The 23,987-nt window shown below is 47.9% G+C and overlaps 1 protein-coding gene, 2 long non-coding RNA genes and 1 other non-coding gene across 7 annotated transcripts in view; 2 read left to right on the plus strand and 2 right to left on the minus strand.

The window, feature by feature from the left end:
• Nucleotides 1–225: 225 nt before the first annotated feature.
• LOC134471669 (uncharacterized) lies at nucleotides 226–3,663 on the minus strand. 2 transcript variants are annotated; one of them, XR_010041244.1, is made up of 3 exons: nucleotides 3,524–3,663; nucleotides 896–1,085; nucleotides 226–439 (listed from the first exon to the last, which is right to left on the minus strand). It is a non-coding gene; the product is annotated as an uncharacterized LOC134471669 (long non-coding RNA). The 2 variants fall into 2 exon arrangements; XR_010041243.1 differs by having other exon boundaries at nucleotides 866–1,085.
• A 428-nt stretch (nucleotides 3,664–4,091) lies between these two features.
• On the plus strand, nucleotides 4,092–23,246 carry LOC134471668 (uncharacterized). 2 transcript variants are annotated; one of them, XR_010041242.1, is made up of 2 exons: nucleotides 4,092–4,229; nucleotides 17,150–23,246. It is a non-coding gene; the product is annotated as an uncharacterized LOC134471668 (long non-coding RNA). The 2 variants fall into 2 exon arrangements; XR_010041241.1 differs by lacking the exon at nucleotides 4,092–4,229 and adding an exon at nucleotides 4,635–4,848.
• Nucleotides 4,367–4,439, plus strand: Trnam-cau (transfer RNA methionine (anticodon CAU)). The gene has a single exon. It is a non-coding gene; the product is annotated as a tRNA-Met (tRNA).
• Nucleotides 7,414–23,987, minus strand: part of Tbc1d31 (TBC1 domain family member 31) — an 87,050-nt gene continuing 70,476 nt past the window's right edge. For both annotated transcript variants that reach the window (XM_013149972.3, XM_013149973.2), the window contains 6 exons: nucleotides 20,899–20,991; nucleotides 15,320–15,460; nucleotides 14,130–14,324; nucleotides 11,968–12,106; nucleotides 9,606–9,704; nucleotides 7,414–7,749 (listed from right to left, as the gene is read on the minus strand). In XM_013149972.3, the coding sequence (XP_013005426.2) occupies nucleotides 7,619–7,749; nucleotides 9,606–9,704; nucleotides 11,968–12,106; nucleotides 14,130–14,324; nucleotides 15,320–15,460; nucleotides 20,899–20,991 (798 nt within the window). In that variant the 3' untranslated portion in view covers nucleotides 7,414–7,618. The remainder of the gene's footprint in view (nucleotides 7,750–9,605; nucleotides 9,705–11,967; nucleotides 12,107–14,129; nucleotides 14,325–15,319; nucleotides 15,461–20,898; nucleotides 20,992–23,987) is intronic.

The following is a 23,987-nucleotide window of genomic DNA, read 5'->3' on the forward strand; positions in this document are numbered from 1 at the left end:
CAGGAGAGGAACCAGACACACGCGTTGCTCCCCTCACAACTTCTCGTGGTCCTTGAGGCGAGGGCCTCAGCGCCCACATCATGTGCGTAACTCTGCTTCTGCTGGGCCAGTGGCCCCTCCGGCCAGGGCCAGAGCAAGCACAGAGGTCCCTCAGGGCTGAGCAGCTTCCCCAGGCGCTGCACCTGTCTCCTTCCCTTGGAAAATAAAACTCTTGGCTTTGGCCTTTTGTTTTGTAAATATGATGTGTTTATTGTAAAAATTTGGGGAAAACAGATAAGCAACAAGATATAAAACACTTTACTGCGAAAGATGATAGATGCCTTCACTAGTCCCATGGTTAGATCCTGCAGCCATCTCCGGTCTCTGGGTCCTCTCAGGCACTGCTCCCCGATTCCCAGGAGCTCAGATCCTCCCCAGGGGATGGGCTTCCGGGTGATTACTGTGTAGGAGCAACACACACCATCTGAATCACCTGCACCCCACTGGGGCTCAACACCCTACATCTACAAATTCAAGGAGGAGAGGTTCATGGGGCCCCTGTCTAAATTTAGCCTAGGGTTGGCTGACTCCAGGCAGGAAGGCTTGGTGTAGGGACCAGCCAGGGCCATCGGGGAGAGAGGAGGAGCTGGGGAGGGAGCAGGGGAGGTCCCCCGGGGACCGCCTCTCTGACCAGGACCTCCACCCCACCATCCCCATAACCTAGTCACCAAAAAGCCCGGCAGTGAGTGGCCCAGGCTCCCAGGACATCCAGAGATAAACTGGAAGATACGCTAAGGAAAAACTGAGACCAAACCAGCAAGATCCCCCCTTTCCGCCTCCCCTAAAGCTCAGCTCTGCCTGTGACCCGGCTCAGGGGTCACCTCACCGGCTTGGGAGGCCCCCAGGGGCACTGTACCGCAGGAAGTGGGGGTATGCAGACAGGTGGTTCTGGGACAGTCCTGGGTGTGGCTGTCTGTCTGTCCTCCTGGCAAGGTGGTCCTTACTCTGTGACATCCAAGAGTCCTGGCTCTCCAGAACATTCTGTATGAATAAGGACCCTGCACCAAATCCCCTTCTGCTCAACCAGGCAGAACAGATTCCGTGGTCTGAAATTACAAAACACCCATGAGCTCGGTGGCCTCCTTCAGGACTCGTGTGTGTCTTGACAGGAGCCGTCCTGCTTCTGCGTTCTCACCACTGGAGCGGCTCCACCTCGGGCACCTCATCCACCCAGCAGCAGCCCCACAGCAGGGTCTGTCAGGCAAAGCATTTGGTGGCCTCTCGGTACCACCTGTGCCAGGAGCAAGAGGCTACTTCCTCTTCCCAGGGCCCCCAGCTGTTCCTTTGTGCACACAGCTGGGTTCCCGCAGCCTTTGCTGACTGCATGCTGCTTTCTGTGGAGAGGCGCAGTGTGCTGGAGTCTGCCCATGGTCACCGAGGACAGCAAAGACGAACCCACGCACCGTGGCCAGCTCACTGCTTAAAGTGAGTGAAGACCTGCTTGGTGGTGTGTGCACACACGTGTGTGCATGTGTGAGTATCTGTGAAGTGGGGACAGATTTCTGAAAGTGAGAAGATTCAAGAATTCAGGATGGTAAACGTCACAGCCGTGTGGAATGGATGATTCCACACACACCCACCCTGACCCTGACCATGTGTGCATGCGTGGGTGGTGCTCAGGTGTCTTAATTCCTGGGCCTTGGAAAAAAAGGGGGCTTGAACCTCCCAATAAATGCCGTCACAACCACTCTCCCTTTGTTCTTTGGGCTGCTTAACTTAGGGGAGCCTCTATACCCCATCAGCCAGGTGGTGCAGCTTTGCCTTAAGACAGTTGTGCAATCTCAGGCCCACTCAAGACATGTGAAATCCAAGTGTGGGAGGAGAGTTTAGAGAGTGTTGGAAGGACCTGTGTGCCCAGGTCCTACACAGAAACATGTCACACACGTCAGCCTGAGGAGGAGGCCTCCAACGAAGGGATGTGCACTGTGACCCCTGTCCTTGCTGTTACACCTGCAAGAACTGTGACCAAGACCACTGCCTGGTTTTGGTCTGCAACTGACCCTGGAAGGGGCAAGCCCGGCTCAGCACCCACCCCGCTGTCTGGCCTGAGGTAGGGCTGCAGGGCCCTGCAGGTGCGGGCTGTAAGGCTTTCCTCTACACACGCCCAGGGCAGGGAGAGCAGACAGCCTTCGCGGGGCCAGAGCCTTCCACCTCAGAACAAAGCCCAGGGCTTGGGCCACCGAGGGTGTCAGGTATGGCCTTGCTCCTGAGGGTTGCCTTGCCGGACAAACCCAGCAGGAAATGTCCCAGTCCTCACAGGCTGGTCGCTCCAGGTCCTGCCTAGGAGGGAACTTGGAGGACAAGACAGCAGTAAAGAAGCCAGATCCAAGCCATGGTGAGCGCGGGGTCTGGGCGGGCACACGGAGCCCTGGAACACACAGCAAAAGGGCTGCAAGGGGCGGACAGGGCTCCCAGAGCAGGCGTGGGTCCAGCAGGACTTGGCCTTGTCCCAGGCAGTGCAGCTGTGCAGCTGTGATATAGGACACAGAAAGGCAGAAAGGGCTGGACTGGCAGCCCGCAGAGCCCTCGGGGGCACTGGCCGCCTCCAGATGAGGCTGGCCTCTTCCAGCGCTGTCAGCACAGCTCAGAGCGATGATCCTGGCCTCTTCTGGGAGCAACAGGCTGACTCACACCAATGCAGCAGAGAACTGGGCTTCCGCTGCCCTGGACAGATCACAGGGAGTGGCCGACCACTTCGGGAAGGGGACACTGAGGGAAGTCGGCCCGGCTCCCCTGCTTGGCTGTGGCCCAGCCGGGGTGGTCACGGCAGCCCGAGAGGCAGAGGACACAAGACCGCCTCACCCGGCCAGCCTGGGGTCAGCCACAGCAGGGCACCGCCTCCTAGCAGTGACCCCTCACCCAGCTTTTCATGGTGGTTCACTTCGGTTTAGTTTGGGCAGAGGCCGGGAAAGGGTCTAGGCTGGGCGGCCGCGCAGGCCCTCAGGATGGGGGGAGCCCTCCCCCCCAGGACAGGCAGAGGCCAGGAAGGAGCCTGGTTCTGAACCGCTGCTCCCCCCGCCCCCACTGGTCACCTGGGGAGGGGACGGGGGAGGCTGTACTAGAAGTGGGAGGCTGCGGGCGGCCAGCGCCTCGGCCAGCAAGCCTGACTTCTGCGGGCCCAGGCTCCTGCGGCTCCTCCGAGGTCTCCGCAGCACGCAGAGGCGGGCACAGGACCGGTCGGTGCGCGCCTCGGGGAGCCTGACCCGCGCTGCCCCGGAGCGGGCCGCGGGAGACCGGGCCGCCTCAGCCCCGCCGCCGCCCGCACCTGTGCTGTTGGCGCCGGGGACGCGCCCGGGGGAGGCCTGACCGGGGAGCAGAAGGGGCGCTCGCCCGGGACGGGTGGGGAGGAGCACGGCCCGGGCCGCAGAGCGCGGGGTCCAACAGATGGGGTTTCCGCTTGAGCGCACCAAAGCACTGTGAGAGCGGTAACAGTGACAGCCATGCCATTGGGAGAGTACTTGATGCTCCTGGATTGTGTACTTACTCTTTATTGATTTATTTACTTGGGACAGGTCTTGAAGATGCGGGAATGAATCCTCCTGCCTCAGCCTCCTGAGTGCTGGGATTACAGGTGTACACCCAGCTCAACGATTTTAAAATAATGTCATACGTCTCATGTGAATTACATCTCAGTAAAATTGTTTTTTTAAAAATAAAACGCATGCGCGTACTTTATGAAAGTACACAATACGATGGGCTCGCACTGCCCCTTCCTGCCCTGCCGCCCCGCCTGGTGCAGGGTGGGCTGAGCCTGTGGCCGCGCCCCCTGGCGGCCCGCGTGGACGGCCGAGGGAGGCGGGAGGTCCGCTTACTCCCGCGGTCTCCGGGAATCGAAAGACTGAGAAAAACACAGCTCCAGTTTTGCTTTTTTACCACTTTCCCCTCCCGAGCGCGGGTTCCAGAGTCCGCGCCTCCGCGCGTGCTTCGGGCCTGACGGCGTCTCGCGGCCGCCGGGGACGGGGGTCCCGGGCTCATCCTGACGGCGCCCCGGCCGTGGACTCTTGCGGGCCTCCAGGCGACCGGGGCGGTGTCAGGTCGCACGCGGAGCCCGTGGCCGCGCTGCTGGGGCCGGGAGCGCGGCAGGGCCGGGCCGGTGCTGCGCGAGACCACGCGTCCGCGGGCAAACACGCGGTCGGGAACGCGCACCCCCCTTGCCTGGCGCCGTGAACGCGCAGCCGCCTTCGGAGTCGGTGAGAGCGCGCGGGGCCAGACCAGGAGTTCCGAGGGGGCCGCGGAGAAGCCGCAGAGCCGATTGTGTCCTCTGCGCATGCGCGTCGCTCCTACTTTGTCGGACTCATTAGTTCTAAGCCGGAAACGTTGCTTAGGTGCCCCGTTAGCGCAGTAGGTAGCGCGTCAGTCTCATAATCTGAAGGTCGTGAGTTCGACCCTCACACGGGGCACAATACTTTTGCTCTTGGTCTTTATTTTATTCTTGTGAGGAAAAGGATCTGAGTTTGCTGGTGTCTGGGCTGCTTTTGCCCCGAATCCGAGAGCGCCAAGCGGCTGCCGGGCTGGGTGGGGACCAGTGCGCGTGGGGACCCGGAAGTAACCGCGGTGCGTTCTGGACCCATCCGGGCCGGCCCCTGCTGTCGCGTGTGTCCACTCCGAGTCCTGCCAGTGCCGGGACCTCCTGCCCCGCGCCGCGGACTTTGCGCCCGCACGCGGCCCACTGCGAGGCGCCTTCTCGCGTCATCGCGCTTGTGCTGGGAATCCGGCGGGAAGGCGGCTGGATTTCCATCCTTCCCGAGGGGCGGGCAGAGGGCGGGGCCGCCGGGGTCGCCCTTCCGAGATCTCCCGTCGTCTGTCCAGGTGCGCCCGCGGCTTGCCCCGTTAAGGCTGAGACTAAAGACCACAACTGCAGGGTGTGATAACTCGGACCCCGGTATAAAATCCAAGGAAGCAAGAAATTAAAATTTGGGAAGCAAAGGCTTTATTTCCAGGCCTGGTGACACAGCCTCCAGGAGCCAGTTTGGAGACTGCGCACCTGACAGCTAAAAGTCAGGGCTTTTATCTTGTAAATCCCCAAACAGCTGCTGGTCACACAGTGTAAGGAAGGGGGTGGGGGTGTGGCGCACTACAGAAACAGAGATTACACGTCTTGGGAAGGGCAAGATCAGGTAAGGGTTGTGCTAACAAGCAAGTGTCCCTGCATACAAGCAAGTTTAGATAAGAAGAAATCTTAGCAAAGAATAGAGAAGTCTAACAGCAATTAACAATCTTAGTTACCTTACTTTAGCACCACAACTGTTATTTGTAGAGGGCAACAATGGTTAACATATCAATTAGGTAAGATTTTACAATTCTTTACAGAGGAGAGCACTGATTAACATATCAATCCTTTGCCCAGAGGGAAAAGGAAAACACACATTTACAGTAAGGCCAAGTTACAGGTATTGCTATGATACAAACGAAGCTATTTTTGTGAAGAATAGTACAATTTAATGCAATTAACACAATTTGTGATGGGCCACAGGTAGGGAAGGCGGTTGTCAGGAGCTATTACCTCAGGCCTTTGTTTTGTGGCCTTTTGGAAAGTTAAAACTTGACCTAGTTAGATGGGAAGGGGGAAGGGGAGGGGAAGCAGCAGGCGGGCTTATACAGAACAGGCTTCACAGCGCGACAGTTAGGGGCCTTAGGTTACAACACAGGGTTAATGATGCCACGCGTGCAGCCTTGCTGCCCTCGATCGATATTACCTAAGCGACTTTACTTGTAATCTTATTGATCATAATTTGACCCACGTTGTCCCCGCCTTCGGGTTTTGCCCTGTGGAACTTCCAGAGGTGGCTCTCTGGCCACGCAGTCGGGACCTCACCCGTGTCTCGGGAGCTGTTCCCACGCACCACCCTGTCCCCAGGCCTTTTCTCCAATGCACTTCCTGCTCTTGACTTCTGTTGCTCCCTGGAACTCATCCTTGGGCTTCAGGTAACTGGTAGAGTGCGTATTTGGCGTCTAGCACTTCCCCATATCGCTCCCGCGTACTTCGTGCGGTGGAAATCAGCCCCAGTGCCTGCTGCTCGTTAGGTAGAGGCCGGCGCCGAGGCCACGCTCGCCAGGGACGCAAGCAGGCTGTAGCCCTGCTTCCGACGGTGCAGGGTGCGGGTTATCCGCGGAGGCAGCGCTCGCCTCCTCTTTTAGTGTGCCAGCTGCGAAGCCCGACAGAGGGCGCTGGAGGGACATGCGGGGGAAGGGGTGTCTTCGCAGTCCGCGACACTGTGGCTGACTCGGCTTCTCCGCCCCGCCGTGTCCCACCCCCCCGCCCGGCCTCGGCGTCCTGGGCCCGAGTGCCTGCCATGCTGCCCACCCCGTCCCTCCGCCCGGCGCTGGGCACCCACTTGAGGCTCCGTGATTTTACAGCTCTCCCCTACCACGGTCCCGTCACGCTCTTCCCGCGCTCATCTCGGACCGGGCCGTCTGCCGGGCAGAGCTTAGCCGTGTGCAGCGCCCACTGCCACGCGCGAGGGTGGAGGGAGGGAAACGGGAGTGCAGCCGTGCAGCAACTGCAGTCACCCCCGCACCGACCCAGAGGAAAGGTCTTCGGCGGGCGAATAAACAAACGTGGAAGTCCTCTCTCCAGCTCGCTGCCTGTTCACACCATTCGGGAAGCTCTCTGCTTAGGGTCAGGCCAATCTCACCGAAGCCCCGCATTGAGCTAGCACCGCGGAGCTCAGGCCAGCGAGCAGTGACCTCAGGGATGCGGCTTTCCCCCGCAGAGGCGTGCAGAACTTTAGCCCAGGGAATTCACAGTATGAATAAACGGGTATGTTGACACTGTGTCGTGAAGCAGGAAGGCAGGACAGATACGTGTTTTTTAAAAGTTTATTAAAGGCAGTAATCCCTGAAGTGCCCGCCCAGCATAAAGGACCGAAGAGATTCAGCGAGGCGTCTGAAACCTGCTAGATGGTTACTGGGAGAAAGGCCAGCTTGGGCAACAGCAGAACTTCACTTAGTTGAGGGTGTTCATGACTCCCTTTGGCTGAAGGACAGAGTTTTTGTGTCCAGACAGGGTCCCACTGTGTGGTTCAGGAAAGCTTTGAACTATGTAGCCCAGGCTGCTGTGTTGCCACCCTCCTGCCTCAGGGTCCCATATGCTGGGTCATGGGTGTGTGTCTCCATACCCGGCTAGCCGCTTTAATAGGGAACTTATTACGTGCAAGGTGTGTGAGCGCTGGTGTAAAAGCTCGCGGCGTAGGCGTGACTTCCAGTAAAGGGCCTAGCAGAGCGTGCAGAGCTGTCTGGGAGCCAAGCTCAGGTCGTCAGCGTGGGCACCCGGGCGCTGCCTGTTTCGTTTCTCCATTTAGCTTTTAAAAACCTTTTGTCTACTGAAGCTACTGAAGTTTACGATCATCTTTGCAACCTGAGAGCCAAATGCAGTTTTACGTTGCAAAAAAGCTTTTATTTATAAAACACTAAGGCCATTTATAAGCTAAAAAATGTAAGAATACATAATTTTATGGAAATATTTTTCTGTACAAAAGGCTGTCACTATAGAGGTTTAATATAAATGATATAAAAAGTGGAGCCACTGATAGCAAACCTGCACTGCGCGCCTCTGAGTATCCCGGGGAGACGGCGCCCTCTATGCAGCCACAAGGCGGGGGTTTTCACAGCGGTTCCGCGCCTGCGCTGTGAGTCTCTGGCGAAGGTTTCTCACTTTCTTGATGAGATTTTGTTCCATGTTGTCCCATTCTGGTTTTCTATTTAAACAAACTTAAAAAGAAAACAAAATCAGCTGGATTCTATGTTGTTAGCTATGCTGTGGCATTGCTTTTGAAGGTAATGTGCAAAAATCAATAATGAAGTGAATATTCTAAAAACCAAATTTCTTAAACAAAAAGTCTAACATATGGTCTGGCCCTCTGTAGTCCTGTTTCCCAGCCAAACCGTGATTTGCTGCACTGCATGAATGTCATCAGAGATGTAACTGCTTATCATTATTCAGCATGTGCAGAATTTGTGAATTGGGAACAAAGCCTGACTACAGGAGAAAACCAGTTCCTCAGAACGGTCAGCTTCCTCACCAGGACTGCTAATGGCAATTAGGAAAAGCATTCCAATTCGCAAAATTGTGAAGTTTGTTCTATGACTACATTGCCAAGAAGAAAAATAATAAAAAAGGCTTTGAACAGCTGCTAATAGAAGAGTCCAGAATCATGATTGGAACAGTATGCTCTGTCCAAGTGTAGCAGCCATTGCAGACTGATCCAAGGCTAGTAAACACGGGAATTGAAAAACACAATTTAAAAATACATTTCCTGAGATTTAGCAGGAATCAGATTTAGATTTACTCCTTTCAATTTCTGAAACACTGTTTTCTTCTCTAGAGGAATGCCAACTTTTATGCTTTCTTATTTTGCTACCAAATGACATAAACTTAGCCAATTCTTCCATTCCATTTTCAAACTCAGAATTATCCAGTTAAGTTACAAGGCCGGCTGGCACCATATGCACACCTACAGCCCTGGGGACCTGGGAGAACTGCTGGTGCCCAGGAATTTGACCCCAGCCTGGGACACCCAGAGAACAAAAGGAAACAAAGTGTATGTTCTGATGTAACAGAATAGAGAACAAGAGAGAAGCTCTTGTATTTTACTGAATCAGTATGCTGTGCTCATATTAAAAATGTTTGTAAAAACATTTTTTTTTTTTTTGTCTTTTTCGTTTTACACAACACCGAAATCTCATGATTTTTTTTCTTTTTTCTGGTACTGGGGATCAAACTCTAGATCTTGTGCCTGCCGGGCAGGTGCTGGCACTACTGTGCAAAATCCCTAACTGATGACCTGTTATCAGAAGTAACTAATAAAGACAGGCCCTGTTTTAGGACCTTTTATAAAACTTTTTTAAAACAATTGGAAGACCTCATTGAATTCTGCCTCACCTATGTGGTGGCCTTACTGGAAAATCAAGAGGAAAGAACGTCTATCATCAGTTTCCCGTCCCCGCCCCTTGTTTATTATAAATACAAACTCTCCAAGGAAAGGTATCATAGTCTTTGTGGGCTCATGCTGTGGCTACTTTTCTGAGACATGTTCCTTTCCGGTCCCTTCCAAAAATCAACGCCCCCCAGCCCAAGCCCGAGCACCAGAAGCCTGGCCAGGGCCAGCGCTGCCCTCCCAGCAGCCGCGGGACACAGCCCAGGCGTGAGGGGCCAAGGAAATTCACCACTGTGCAGACTCGGAAAACAACCCAGAGGTTTTCTTCTCCCAACGATGCCAAGCCGGATGCCTCTGCCTCTCGGGCTGCTCCCTGGATGGTGGTAAGCGTTGGGGGGAGCCCTCCCTGCTGTGGGAGGGAACCCTGCAGAAGCGCTCCGACCCAAATGGGAAGCCCAGGGGCTCCCCCGTCTCCAGCAGGCTTCCCACAAGGTCGCCACCAGGAAACCTGTCAGTATGGTGCACTATCATCTCAGCCACAATTCTACTTTAAAAACTGACATATAGGGGCTGGGGATTTAGCTCAGCAGGCCTAAGCCCTGCTTTGCAAGCGCAATGTTGTGAGTCTGATCCCCCATACTAAAAAAAAACAAACGGTGTTGAAGAACCCCTTCTGGCTTATCAACTTACTCTGGGCTGAGGACTCCTTTTCAGAAATGTCATGAAACTGTGAAGTCCTGGGGAAACCGCTGGAAGCAACCCGCTCGTTTTGCAGCCCGTGCACTTGCGCTAGGAAGGGGAGGGGAGGAGACGGACGTCAGACAAGAGGAAGCCTTCGTTTGTGCCAAACGGCCAGCGGTACAAACTGCAAGAATGGTGGGACTCATTTCCGACCTCTTCGGAAACCAATGTGGATGCCGATCAGAGGGCAAGGAAAGAGCAGCAGGAATTAAAAGCTGCATTGAAGTTTTGGTACTGTCTTTTAAAACAAAACAACTAAAACAAGCCCGCAAGCAGCGGAGTAGACCCCCGCTGTGGATCTACCCGGTCTGGGGGTCTATCCGCATCTCCGGGCATCCGTGCAGCGTCTACTTGCGGCTGCTGCGGAGGTCGCAGGCACTGCTGCGTTGGCCTTCTAGCGGGGGGACGCCGCTCTCGGCTCTCACCGCTGCAGACCCAAACCGGCTCCTCGCTGTGAGTCTTTCCGAGGACAGCGGACCCGGACCGGTGTGTGTGCGGAAGTGCTCTCGCTGCCCCCCCCCCCCAGCTTTTATTTGCATCTCCCTTCCCTTAAGGACAAGTGAAGATGAGTATTTCACAAGTGCACACTGCCATTTATGTATTTTTCTCTGGAGAAAGGCTGTTCAAATCCTTTGCCTGTCTTAAAATCAAGGGCTAATATCACTTTACATCTATTCAGCAGTGTTTAAGTTTCTGGACCTGCGATCTTAGCAGTGGCAAAGCAAGGTTCACTTCCTACCACTGCCAACAGATCTGATACTAGACCTTTTAAGTGACACCTATTTATCTGCATCTCTCACTTGCCTCCTGTTTCTAGGGACCCTCTGTGTGACAAACCCAGGGGGCATCACAACCCCTGCCTTGAAATTATACTACAAAGCTGCTGTCATAGAACCAGCATGGTACAGGCAAAAAACCAAAAACAAAAACAGTGGAACAGATTAGAAGACAGATACAACTACAAAGATACTTAAACCACCTTATCTTTGACAAAGGGGCCAAATGTGTTCACTGGAAGAAAGAAAGCCTCTTTAATAAATGGTGCTGGAAAAACTGGCTCTCCATACACCAAAGATTAAAACCAGATCCATGGTTATCACCATGCACTAAATTAAAATAAAAAATGCATCAAAGATCTAAATACGAAATCAGAAACATTAAATCTGCTGGAAGAGAAAACAAGTAGAACTCTTGAAGACATACACAGGTATAGGCAGAGAGTTCATGAACAAAACCCAGAATACACAGGAAATACTTCAAAGAATCAACAACTGGGATCTCATCTTAAAAAGTTTTTGTACTGCAAAAGAAATCACCAGAGTAGGGGCTGGGGATTTAGCTCAGCGGCATAAGCACCTGCCTGTAAGCAGGCAGTCGTGAGTTCAATCCCTGGTACCGATAAAAAGGGAAAAGACAAAAAAAAAAAAAAAAAGAAATCACCAGAGTGAAAACAAAACCCAGAGTGGGAAAAAAATTTTAGCCAGTTACTCTTCAGACAAAGAAGTAATAGCTAGAGTATATTAAGAACTGAAAAAAACCCAGATCACCTAAATTCAAAGACCCAGGCTGGCCTTGAACTGATGGCTACCTTTCTGCCTTAGCTCTGGAATCCTGGGATTGCAGGTGTGTGTGGCACCAAGCTCAGTCTGAATATATTTCTTAATACACAGTAATATAATACACTATAAAAACCGATAAATTGTATGGTATGTGAATTATGTACCAGTGATTATTTTTAAAGTAACGCATATGCTTTATAAAAGGCTGAAGAAATACGAAACAGAGCCAAGGCCCCACATGCCTGTACTCTGTATTTAGGGTTTTGAATTACAGTTTTGATCTTTCAGTTGATACTATAATGTTTGACTAGATCTTCTAAGAAGATCCATTGTAAGGATCCCTTTAATGCATTATTGTTTGGGGGACCAGCTATTGCCAGAGTGTGTGTTTGTACTGAAGTCAACCAGACTGCGTGGGAACAAAGCATACTCTAGAAGATTAAGGGGAGAGGTGCCAAGGGGTCTGTGGAGTACAACAGCTCTACAGTCAGTGAGCGATTTCTTAGTGGAGCTGTTCTTCGTAATGCCACGTTAGCTTCTTACCAGAAGACAGTAACTAATGACTTCCCTGTTCTGTGGGTCCTGGGAATTGCACTTAGGGCTTCATGCTTGCCAGGCAGGGATAGTGATTAGCTCTTAATTGAGCAAAATGTAAATGAAGGGCCAGTACACACCCATGATTTACCCACAATGCAGCACATTAAAGAAGGAATCTACGGCAGCATGGAGACCGAGGTCAGGGACACACTCACCTTGAATACATGGACCTTCAGCGTGTTCTACAGCGGCATTCATCTCCCGCTTGAGAAACCACATTCTAGATGCATCTGAAAGGGCAGAAGCTTCCTTTTCTGATCTTAAATGAAGCTCTTTTTCTTCAGCGTCCTCCCACTATACACAAGTAAACAGGAAGAGCATCGCATACAAACGGTGGTCACCCCGCCTCTGAAGGCAGAACAAGCCCTCTGCCCACTGCAGCTCCCCGCTCTGGTCTCAAGGCGTGTGTGTTCTGGCACAGGGGACTGTGCTGCCCACCGTGCCCACCGTGGAAGAGCCTGGGAGCCCAGGCGAGTCTGATGCCTCACCAGCACCTTGCAGGGCCTTACAGAGCACAGGCTGGGTCCCCACTGTTGCCGAGATCGTGATTCGTCTCCTCCCGGCTCCGATCTTAGAGACTAAGCTAGTGTTCTGCTGCGAAGTTCTCACTTCATTTGAAAGCTGTCTTTTTTTTTTTTTTTTGGAAAGCTGTCTTAGTGACAGATCAACAGAATTCAGAATGTTAAGCCTTTGCCCTGCCTTGACCTTTGGAAGTCAAGTAATCTCTGCTGGACCCTGCTTTCATCCTAATAAACTGGTAAGATAATCATCTTCAAATTACCTCCGAGGATAACTAAAGAAACGGATTTAAAATAGTAGATTTCATTCCAAAAGTTTGCCACGTTCTAGAAAAGCTGTATCTTTTACATGGAAGCATACATACAGTTTTTATAAATAGAATGTCAATGCATTAAATAATAGAAACTCTTAAACCTTAAGTTTGAAGACTCACATGGTGATGCTTTAAGAAGCAGGACTATGGTGATCTATCCCCCACATTACCGATGAGGGCACCGAATGTGAGAGCTCCCAAAGCCTTGTGCATCAGCTTGACTTCAGGACTCTGAACCGAGACGCAGAGAGGGATTTGCGTGGGGAGTGCAAAGCCCTTCCAGTGTTCCTGGTCTGCTTCTGCACCAGTACAGCAGCACATTTCACAGAGTCTGGCCCTAGAGCCAGCAGCCTTGACCTGCGAGGGGGGCTCCTGCCGCAAGCCCTCCTGAGGTGAACGCCACTAGCCTCACCTGCTCCCTATTCCCTCCTTCAGGTCCTTCAAAGAAGGGCTACAAGACAGGCTCCCAGATCACTGGGCAGGTCGGTGGAAACGAATCCAAGAAGCACACTGTTCTCAGCCGGCTTGCGGAGTGGGTATTAGGAGACAGCGGCACAAGGGGATTCCTGTCCCCAGCTTTCCCACATCCTCAGCTCTCCCAGGTCCTGCGCCCTGAGGGAAGCACCCTGCAGCGCTGCTACCTGCAGAGCCTGCTGCTAGAGCTGCTGAGAGAAGTCACAGACACCAGAGGTAGACACTTAGCTACCTTTCAAAATCCATCTTGATTCTTTAAGTAACAATACTAATTTTATATGGAACATAATCTGTGCTAAAAATTACTGCATTTCTCAGCATTATTTGCAGGATCTCAGTCAAATGCAGTAGGAATAAGATATGGGAGCCTGAGAAGGACTTAAAAACGAGCTGACTCAGATGGCAAATAGAGCATTTTTGTATTTCTGTTGGCTAGAGTAGAAGTCTGGCTGGCTGGCTAGACTCCTGCAGTCACCTTGAATGATAAAGCGACGTTGAGAATGAAAGCCAGGTCAGGCGTGGTGGCACACACCTGGCAGTACCTGGGAGGCTGAGGCAGGAGGATCACTGCAAGTTCACAGCCACCCTGGGGTACAGAGAGTTCATGGCCAGCCTGAACTACAGTGCGACCCAGTCTTGGGAAAAAAAAAAAAAAAAAAAGCAAGCCATTATACTAGGAAGCAGTGCAGAAAAAGTCTCCTATAATCTTACCTTGAAATTGAACCATTGTTTTTATTTTTTCTTTAAAATAAAATAAAAAAATTAGATAAATTAAAGAAGTAATATCCAATCAGCCAGAACAAATCCAGTAGCTGACAAGTTAAGACATAATAAATGAGAAAGAGGTTTCATTAGTTTTAGGCAGCTTCACTGTTAGGTGAACTCTCTGGAAAATATCCACTAAAATTATTTTTTTCCAACAAAAATGATGCTTTTATCATTTGACTACATGGTGCTTCAAAATTTAAATGTTCATTGTATAATAAAAAGTTTATACAGTGTAATTCTTACCTTCTTAGCATCCTTCGCCATCACGGTATGTAATACCTCTCTTTCTTTCTTCCTGTTTTTCTGAAGGAGTGTGGCTACTTTCTGGTAACCTACACTTCGATGGAGATCATCACATTGTTGTTTATGCAAAGTGTGAATTTTCCAGTCAGTATTGAGGCATGCTTGTTCAGCTTCTGCCAAACTGTCTTGAATTATCTAAGAGAAGTTATAAACTTCAGAGACAAGGCCAGACACTAAGGCTGGGGTGCAGTCTGCCCGCTCAGTGTGCCACTGGGACACTAGGACAGTCTCTGCAGCCCTGCTGCATGCCACAATCATCCAGGAGTGTCTCCAGCACACTGCCTGCCAGGCCCCCCCACGGGCAGGGAGCCAGTCTCTGGAGTGGGCGGGAGCTCCGGAAGTGACTCTACCTCCCCTGCCAAGGGGTGGGTGAGCCTTAACAACTTGCGTTTTTAGCACTGTGGAATGCAGTCAGAAGGGCCCACTGTTACAGCCAGGATAAAAGCCGGGAAGAAAAGAAGCGGCCGAGTAGTAGGGGGACCAGCCAAGTGGCGGCTATGGAAGAGCATTTCCTCCTTACACACTCCTGGCTGTCACAGTAGGGCTGGCCACACACACATTTACTGCTGTGTTAAAGGGGTAACAGAAGAAGCTCTGTATCAGTGTCAAAAGTTCTGCTTCAATTCATTCAAGTCACACTGCCAAAAGGGCACTCTGTCAGTAACAGAGAACATAAACAACTGCCTTCAAGATTCACAATGGAGAGTAGTCCTAACTTCGGCATAGACATCGGAAGGGCATTTCCAACACCTGCTTGACTACCAACTCTTCCTGACCGACAGCTGCTATTCTAGAGCACACTTCGGCTGTGTACCAGGACATGATCATCTGTGACTGTATTCACGGGGCACAGTTTCTGAGATGGAGCATAGGAGCACAGTACAGTGTAATTTGTAAAGTGAGTTTCCTTTGCATTTGTTAATGTCTGGAAGAGTACTAAAGGTAGGAATGATACATGCATATGATCACACATGAAGTAAGCATCTAGCAAATAAAGCAGCGGACACTCTAGGCACGGCAGCAAATGAAGCCAAGAAATGAATTATGTCAACTGCACAAAATTTTAAATTCCTCTTAAAAAATGACTAATAACTCTCCCTCTATGTACAACTAACTTTTTCGTATTTTACCTTCTGATTCCTTCCTCTATGAGTTTGTTCAGTTTCTATCAGCTTATGAAATATGTGATCTTCAAGATCCACTTTTCGTCTATAGGCATCTGCATCTTCTTGAATTTCTTTTGCAATAGCTTCTTGATTTTTAGTAACATTCTGTTAAAAAAAATCATTGATCTAAGTCACACAATGGCTTTTCTTTTTTTACATTATTAATATGCACACTAAAAAACCTGTAACCATTTAATATTCAACAGTGATGTATCATTAAAAACAGAGTAAGGATTGCTGGAAATTCTTTCCTTCATAAAAGCATAGATACTGGCAAATCTATAACATCAGCTTCTTTAAAATCTGGAAGCTAACTGACTGCTTGTGCAGTCTGGAGAGCATTCATCGGTCAGAATTAAGAGCTGCTTTAAAGTCAGATTATACCCACTCCAAAGCTCTGCGTTAGCTTTGGAAACCAGCACACAAGGGACAAGATGAGACCAGAGTTCCTTCAAACCCTTCCCAGAGAACTGCCATGACTTCTGGCTGTGGGCAGGATCGGCCTGGGTGTCTCTTGGATGACCTGCTCCCCAGCTCTCTCTGTGTGACCTTAATCTTTATGTGACCACACTAGTGTGAACAGCCATTCTCCTGGGACATTTATATAAAAGGAGAGGAAACTGTTGGATACCTTGGCTGACTGAGAGGATCATAATCAGAGCAAACAACAGGCTCACCAAAAAGGGAAAGTGGGATGCAACCCTCCACAGGAGGCTGTGGGAACTCTGACAGTCGCCTGGACTGCAGGAGGGCCACGTGCACGTGCTTAGGCTGGGTGCATTCCCTTAGCTATGCGCGCGGACCCAAGCGTGTAAGTGGAGACCCTTGGAGCAGGCACGCCTGCTCTGCTGTGTGGAAGGTGTGCCTTGCTTATGCACACACGGGCCCATGTCACAAAGCAACAACGCTCTTTCTCTTCTCTCTGTCCAATTATTAGCTGACCATGAACCTCTATGAGGAGACTTCAGGGGCCCAACAGGACAAGGAGAAGGACTTCACAGAATTAGTTCAGAGAGTTATGAAGCAAAAGAAAGGCACCTTGTGTGTGTGTGTTGTGTGTGTGCATGCACAGTCTGACTTCCACAACTGCTATGTTACATTATTAAAAGGTCTGGTTTCTAGTTTTAAAAATTCTGAGTACTGTGGTACAGGTGGAAATCCCAGTGCCCGAGACGCTGAGGCAGGCGGTTAATGGTGAATTTCAGGCAGCTGGAGCTGCACAGTGCAACTCTGTCTCAAAAAGACCAAAAGATGAAACAAAAACCAAAATAAAACCAACCAAACCAAAAACACAATTTACATTATCTCCAAGTGAAATGTTATATGGTATATAATATATATATAATATATGAAAAAATGTTTAACCTAATTAGTCAGCAAGGACTTAGTCAGTGCGGCTATAATGAAAGACATAAAACACGAATCATGAAAATACTGAGAAATCGGAATGCCCTGCTCGTAGGTGTACCCAGTGGAATGAAAACATACCCAAATAGTGTAGGGAGCCGCGCGACAGCCCCATTGCTGCCTCCCTGCCTCTCTCTCTCTCTCCTATGGGCACAATGCGTCTGCCTACATTAACCATAATCCTCTCCTGCTTACGTCATACCCAGATGTGACAGTGACCCTGTTGTATTCATCCCCATAGCCTCTTCCTGTCCCACCAGCCCGCCCTTGGCCTATAAAAGACGTTAATCACTTTCGGAATAAAACGGGGGCTTGATTGTAATCTCTCAACTTGTCTCAGTCTCTGTCTCCCCCATGTTTTTATTTTAATCCCTGTTCTTCCTCCAGGTACACCTCATGGATTGATCTGCAGGCGGGATCAAGTGGCGCCCAGCGTGGGGGCTCCTGGCACGGAGGAGTCAAAGAGGAGCCGTTCGAGACAGCCAGCTTAAAGTGAAAGTGAACTGAACCAGAGACTGCGGAGAGAACTGAGCAAACTAAATCCAGGATTAAAGCTAAAAACAAAAGGACATTAAATCAAGTACCGAGGCCTGCACAGACCACTACCTGATGTGCCTGCCAAAGCCACGGTGAGTGAACGGCGACCCCATTCCCTTTCCCAGACATGGGTCAAGCATTGAACGAACACAAAGTGTTCGTGGGAGGCCTTATAAAGGCATTCAAGAGAAGAGGGGTAAGGGTTAGAACAAAAGAATTATTGCAGTATTTTCAATTTATCCATAAGGTTTGCCCTAGAGGTTCTATAGATACCAAGTGGTGGAAAAGAGTAAGAGATGCTTTAAAAGATTATTATAGGGTTTTCGGTCCAGAAAAGGTTCCAGTGACCATCTTTGCATATTGGAATTTAATCTGAGCTGCTTGCCCAGCGGCATGCAGATCCTCAGATTGAGGAGACAGTCGCACAAGGCCTTGTAGTGCTCCTAAGATAGCACCGGCCTCCGGCAAGCCTCGTGGCGCTCTTAAAATGGTGCTTGTCTCACTTCCGCCACATCAGCCTGGGTCCCTCCTCGAAATTGCGTTTCCAGTGACAGAAACAAACGTACCTCCCCAAGATGGCACTGCACAGCCGTAAGACGGCGCGGGCGCTGCACCACTAGCTCCACAAGTCATTAGGACACACACGCCATTCACAGTGGCTGCTTTAAAAGAATTAAAGGCAGCGGTTGCCCAATATGGCCTTACAGCTGCTTTCATTCTTGCTGTTTTAAATTCTCTGGCTGACAGCTGGCTCACACCTATAGATTGGCAAAAATTGGCCCGAGTGACTTTACTGGGTGGGGAAAATCTTTTGTAAAAATCAAAATATACAAAAAATTGCAAAGAGACCGCCAGGCACAATACACAGGCTGGCAATAGGTGGGACCTTAATATGTTAATAGTGAAAGATGCCTATGCATGCAGAAAGGCTCAAAAAGAGTTTAATCCAACACTATTCGCTCAAATTCAAACAGCCTGCAAAAGATAATATGAGCTCCTCTCTCACTAGCATTAAGCAAGGCCCAGATAAACCCTTTTCAGAGTTTGTTGATTGTTTGATTGCTGCTGCTAGTGGAGTCTTTGGCCACGCTGATGCAGGCACTGATTTGTTGAACAGCTGGTTTTTATTTATTTATTTTTGTCTTTTTTTTCGTTTTTATCGGTACCAGGGATCGAACTCACGACTGCCTGCTTGCAAGGCAGGTGCTTATGACGCTGAGCTAAATCCCCAGCCCCCAACAGCTGGCTTTTAAAGGCGCCGGCACCATCTGCCGGGCCGCTGTCAGACCTTGTAAAAATAGAACAGGCCTAACAGGATATATACACCTTTGCTGTGGCTGCTGCCTTGCAGGGGTTTGCAGTTGGACAGTTCTTGTCTCAAAAGCATGAACAGGACTTTTTGCCTGTGGAGAAATAGTCATTTTACAGAAAAGAGGTGGAGATTCCAATGTCAACTACTTTGACTCATTTAACTAATCAGAGTGATATTGCTCTAATCTCTTAAGTTTAATTTCAGCATATGTAAGGATGGGGACAACTGCTAAAAGGAGAATGAGAGACAGTATGGTAGTTATTATTGTCTTCCCCAATGTCAGATCTTGAAAACCTAAGGAGCCTTCATCATCCTGTAGTGATTAGATTAGTTCTATAATATGCAGTGTGTATTTAATGTGCGTAAAGATGGGCACAACTGTTTGGAGGAAACTAGAGACAATTAGATGAACAATGAAGATCTCTAGTGGACTTGCTTTGAAATCTGTATTTCTTTAAATCGTTTTTTAAAAACGGTTTTGTTCTGTTTTGGTATGTTTGGTCTTGCCCTCTTTGAGATAAAAAACAAGTGTATTGGACTGATAACCATATTATTAAGTTTTTGTTGGATCACTGAGCAGAACTGTTGGCAATGTCCCTGTCGCTTTGCATGCTTTAATTTTGTAACCTGGACAGCTGTTTCTGGGATGACAGTGTGAAACTTATTAACTGTTGATTTCTTACCATTTATTTTCCTGTAATTCTGTATTAAGATCACTAGAAAACAAGCCAGGCAGATAGTAAAAAATTGCCTTTCTTGTGCCATGCACCTCCCAGTTCCAAACTTTGAGGTTAATCCTAAAAGACTTATCCTCAATGCATCATGGCAAATGGATGTCATCCACATTCCTGAGCTTGGCAATCTTAAATATGTTCATTTAACTATAGATATCTTTAATGGTGTCATTTACATCTCTCCCCAGACTGGCAAAGCTACCAAACGTTATTAGCCATATGTTAACTACCTTATCAGTTTTGAGATGCCCACAACAATTAAAGACTGATAATGGTCCAGACTATGCTAGTTCTGCCTTTGCTCATTTCTGTCAACATCTTAATATTGATCATATAAAAGACATACCTTATAACTCTCAGCGTCAAGGCATAGTTAAAAGGGCACATCTTTTCCTAAAACTCACTGTTGATAAAATAAAAAGGGGGGAATGGTACTCTACAAGGAGGACACCTAAAAATATTCTATCTCATGCCTTATTCATCCTTAATTTTTTAAATTTGGATGCTTCTGGACAGTCAGCAGCCATGCGTTTTTGGCATTCTGAAACACAAAAGCAATTTGCTTCAGTACTATAGAAAGACCCCCTGACTAATTCATGGCATGTCCCTGATCCCATTCTCATAGGGGACGAGGTTCAGTATGTGTTTACTCTCAACAAGATAGACAGGCTAGATGGCTACCTGAGCGCCTTGTAAAACAAATAGACAGTTCTTCAAAGACCCCATGCAACGCCCAGGAATAATGTCATTTCCTGAGGCACAATCCCCTGTGTTCTCTTACAGGTGACACAACCCCCTGGAGCCCTATGCTGCCTACTCGGCCTTCTCCTTGAGCCGTACCACACCCATGGTGGATTTCGACCCCTGCCAAACACACTACAACTGCTGACAGCCATGCACAGAACCCCTTGTGACTGCGGAGGAGGCTCTTCTCGGTCTGGAGGAACATAAACCAGCCAAATAGACTGCGTCCGGTGTTATGCGAGACAAGCTCCAAGAAATAGAAGAACGACTTCAACAGCAACAATAACAAATGGCTGCCAACCCCTTCTCCTCGATGTGTGTGCGGGGCGGGGAGCTTTTCCCTTACCTAGCGCCCCTTTTGGGTCCCCTAGCTGCCCTATTGCTTCTCCTTTCTGTGAGTGCTCAGGTTCTGATGCATTCATTCAATGCTGAATTCTACAAGAATCTCAGGGAAGATCTGGCATCAGTGCTCCTCAAGCTTTTTAATGAGATTGAAAGGCAAGGAGCACTCTCCTGGAAGCTATCATTACCCTGTCACTATTACATAAACATAGCAAAATGCAGTAAACTGGTCCTGAGGCAAAATCTGGGGCTTACATCTCGTCCCTCGGTCCACTTCTGTAGACCACTACAGAAACACGAACTGAAGCATCACCATGTTGTACATTAGACCTTCCAGCTACTTTACCCTCCTGGATGACTCTCTGTACTGTTTAAAAAGCAAGTATCATGAACATTAAAAAACAAATACAGTGCAAAAGGGCTTACATAAATCTTGCTTTTCTTATACTGAATCAATTGATTTATACCTTCTCATAAAGTCTTCTTTGTGCTTCAAGTTCCAGATGTCTCATTTCTAGGTCTTTGGTTGTGTTAGCAATTTCTCGATCTCTCATTTGTACCTATGGCCAAACAACAAATTGTCAATATGAAAAAGAATTTACAAAGTAATTTTTAATGGATTTAGTAACCTCACAATCTGAACACCCACTCATGGACAGTATTTACAGTAATAAGGACTGGGTTTTTGAACTAGAGTAATTGGTAATATACTAATATGCAACATTCACTTAATGTTAATAAAAATCTGTTTTTATAATCTAATTAGTAACTAATAACTTCAGCTTGAAAGTTACGGTTTACTGTGTAACAGACCTAATTTAGACTTCACTATTCTCTAAAACTTGATTACTTGGAAGCTTTTCATTCCAGTACTAGAGGGTCTGGAGAAGGCATTTTCCAGAGAAGAGAAATCATCTTAAAACTTTTGCTGCCTAAAGTCATAAATATTTTTAGGGATGAGAGAAAAATATATGGTATTTTTTTCAAACAAAATCAAACAAGTAAACAAACAAAAACTATATGAGCCATTTATCCCGTTAATTTGTGCATTTATGTAGTATACATTTAGTGACTGCATTACTACTTGCATTCACAAGGCAGGTTACCTACTGTTGAGTAGAGACGAATTACCCATAACACGAGAAGCAGTAAATGCGAACCGAGTGGTGTGTCCAAACATACCCATGGGCTCAAAGAAACAGAGGATGGTTCACCTTGAGGAGGTTACTGGGAAAACAGGTAGCTCAAAAGTGTAGAGGTTGCAGTCCATAAACAAGAGTAATGATAATGCTAACAGGTGGAACATATGCTGTTAAGGAGTTTCAGTTACAGATTCTTTTGCATACGGATTTTCAGAAATCCATATTACAGCTATGTAACAGCAAAAATAGATCAACTATAAAACCAAAAACCAAAACAAAACCCAGCACAACTCCGCTTACTACTGACGCAAGCCCACAGTATGTGACACTTGGGACTGAGGGGAACGTTTGCAGGTGGGCAAGCGGACACAGTAACACGATGGACAGCTGGAAGGAAAGGCAGCTGGAAGGGCAGACAGAGGCCTGACCGCGCTGATGGGACGGTAGGGTTCTTTGACTAAAGAATGCCTTATCCTATCTTCAGAGGGTTTGGAATAAAGGCATCAGTTCTGAGCTGGTGTAATTTGTGAGGAAGAACATATATTCTTTCAGAATCAAACAGTAATCTAATTCACTACATGGGATAATTAAAAAGAATCATACATTGTAAAAAATCAATTTGCTCTAAAAACAAGAAGCATTATGCTATAAAAAGTGATAATAGATTTCTAAAGCAGATGAATTAAACTTAAAAGAACTGAAAAAATAAAAGAGCTGGGCATGGTGGCTCACGCCTGTAACCCCAACACTAGGGAGGCTGAGGCATTAGGAGCGTTGCAAGTTCAGGACCAGCCTGGGCTACCAAGTGAGCTCAAGGCCAATTTGAACTGCATAGTGAGACCCTGTCTCAAAAAGACAAAAAACAAAACAAAACAAAAACCTTTAAAAGATGTAAAAATACTTAATATTTTGTCAAAACTAGTTTTTCCTTATTTAAAAATTAAGTTTATTGGTACATTTTAGGCATACATAACGATACACTGATCACAGGAAATCTGCACATGTACATGATACAACCTTTTCCCAATTTCCCTTCCCTCCCTTCAACTCCTCTTCTCCTCTTTACTGCAGTTTTATCTTCATTTTTTTCTTTTCTCTCTCTTCCCTTCCTTTCCTATTCTCTCTTCGCAAGATCCCCTTCCCATTAGAACATTTTCTATTTCACAGAATCTATTGCATGTTTTGGTCCTTATTTACACTTTCTGCTTCTCACAGCACAGTAACATCGTGGTACTGTAAGTGCCTGTCATTTTGTGGCACTGTCTTAGGAACAGACAGCAAAGAGATTAAGTACACGTGGGAATTTAATATGGTATAAATCATTAGTTGGCAAATGACTTTTGTAACATTCAACAGATGGTTTTGGGACAGCTGATTTGTCCTTTGGAGAGAAGTAAGCTTGGTCCCTAACTCATTTCTAGTCTCAGATTTTCAGACCCCTCAGAGGCTGGCAAAGATCTTCTGCAAAGGGCTGGGTAATAAATCCTTCAGGCTTTGTGGGTCACACAGTAGTCACGATCACTCGCGCATACTGCTGCTGCAGTACAAATGCAACCAAAGACAGCATGAAAACAAGTATGTATAAATATATTTTTGCAAAATTTCACTTATCAACATCATAGTTTGAATCACATGTATTTTATAAAATTCAATAAAATCTTTATGTCATGAAATATGAGCACTTTATTTTTTGTGGTGCTGGGAATAAAGCTGAAGGTCTTTCGTCAGCTAGGTAAGATAAGGGCATTACCACCAAGCTACATCCGCAGGGAAACAGCCAACCACTGTAGCTCATGAGCCTCACAATAGAGGTGGTGGCCAGGTTTAGCGAGTATACAGAAGTCTGCTAGTCCCTAAGATACAGCAAGATTATAAGAAAAAATGGAAATACTACCTCAGAAAATATGTAAAATACTACTTCAGAAGGGGAAGGTCTTTCTAAATGATACACAACTTGGAAGCCATAAAAAATAATGAAGTTGATTATCAAAAAATAAAAATATTTTGCAAAACAAAACAAAAAAAACAAGACCCAATAAAAGTTCTTAAGAAGTGGGCAAGACAGACCAATAGGAAACATTTACACCACGGAAAAAGGCTAATGTCCCAAGTGAGCTCAAGGCCAACCTGAACTGCACAGCGAGACCTTGTCTCAAAAAAGACAAAAAAAAAAAAAAAAAAAAAGAAAATTATTTTTAGGGAGGTAATCATTGGGCCAGGGCTTTAGCTCAGTGGATAAGCACCTGCTTGGCAAATGCAAGGTTGTAAGTTCGATCCCCAGTACCAAAAAAAAAAAAAAAAAAAAAAAAAAAAAAGAGAGAGAGGTCATCATCAAGGACATAGTTAAAACTAAATAATGTCCCAGATTTTTCTTTTCCTCTCTACCACTGAGCTACACTTCCAGTCCTTTTAAA

This window comes from Cavia porcellus, unplaced genomic scaffold (assembly GCF_034190915.1).
Source record: "Cavia porcellus strain 051 isolate PalLab524CR breed Dunkin Hartley unplaced genomic scaffold, mCavPor4.1 scaffold_19, whole genome shotgun sequence".
NCBI lineage: Eukaryota > Metazoa > Chordata > Mammalia > Rodentia > Caviidae > Cavia > Cavia porcellus.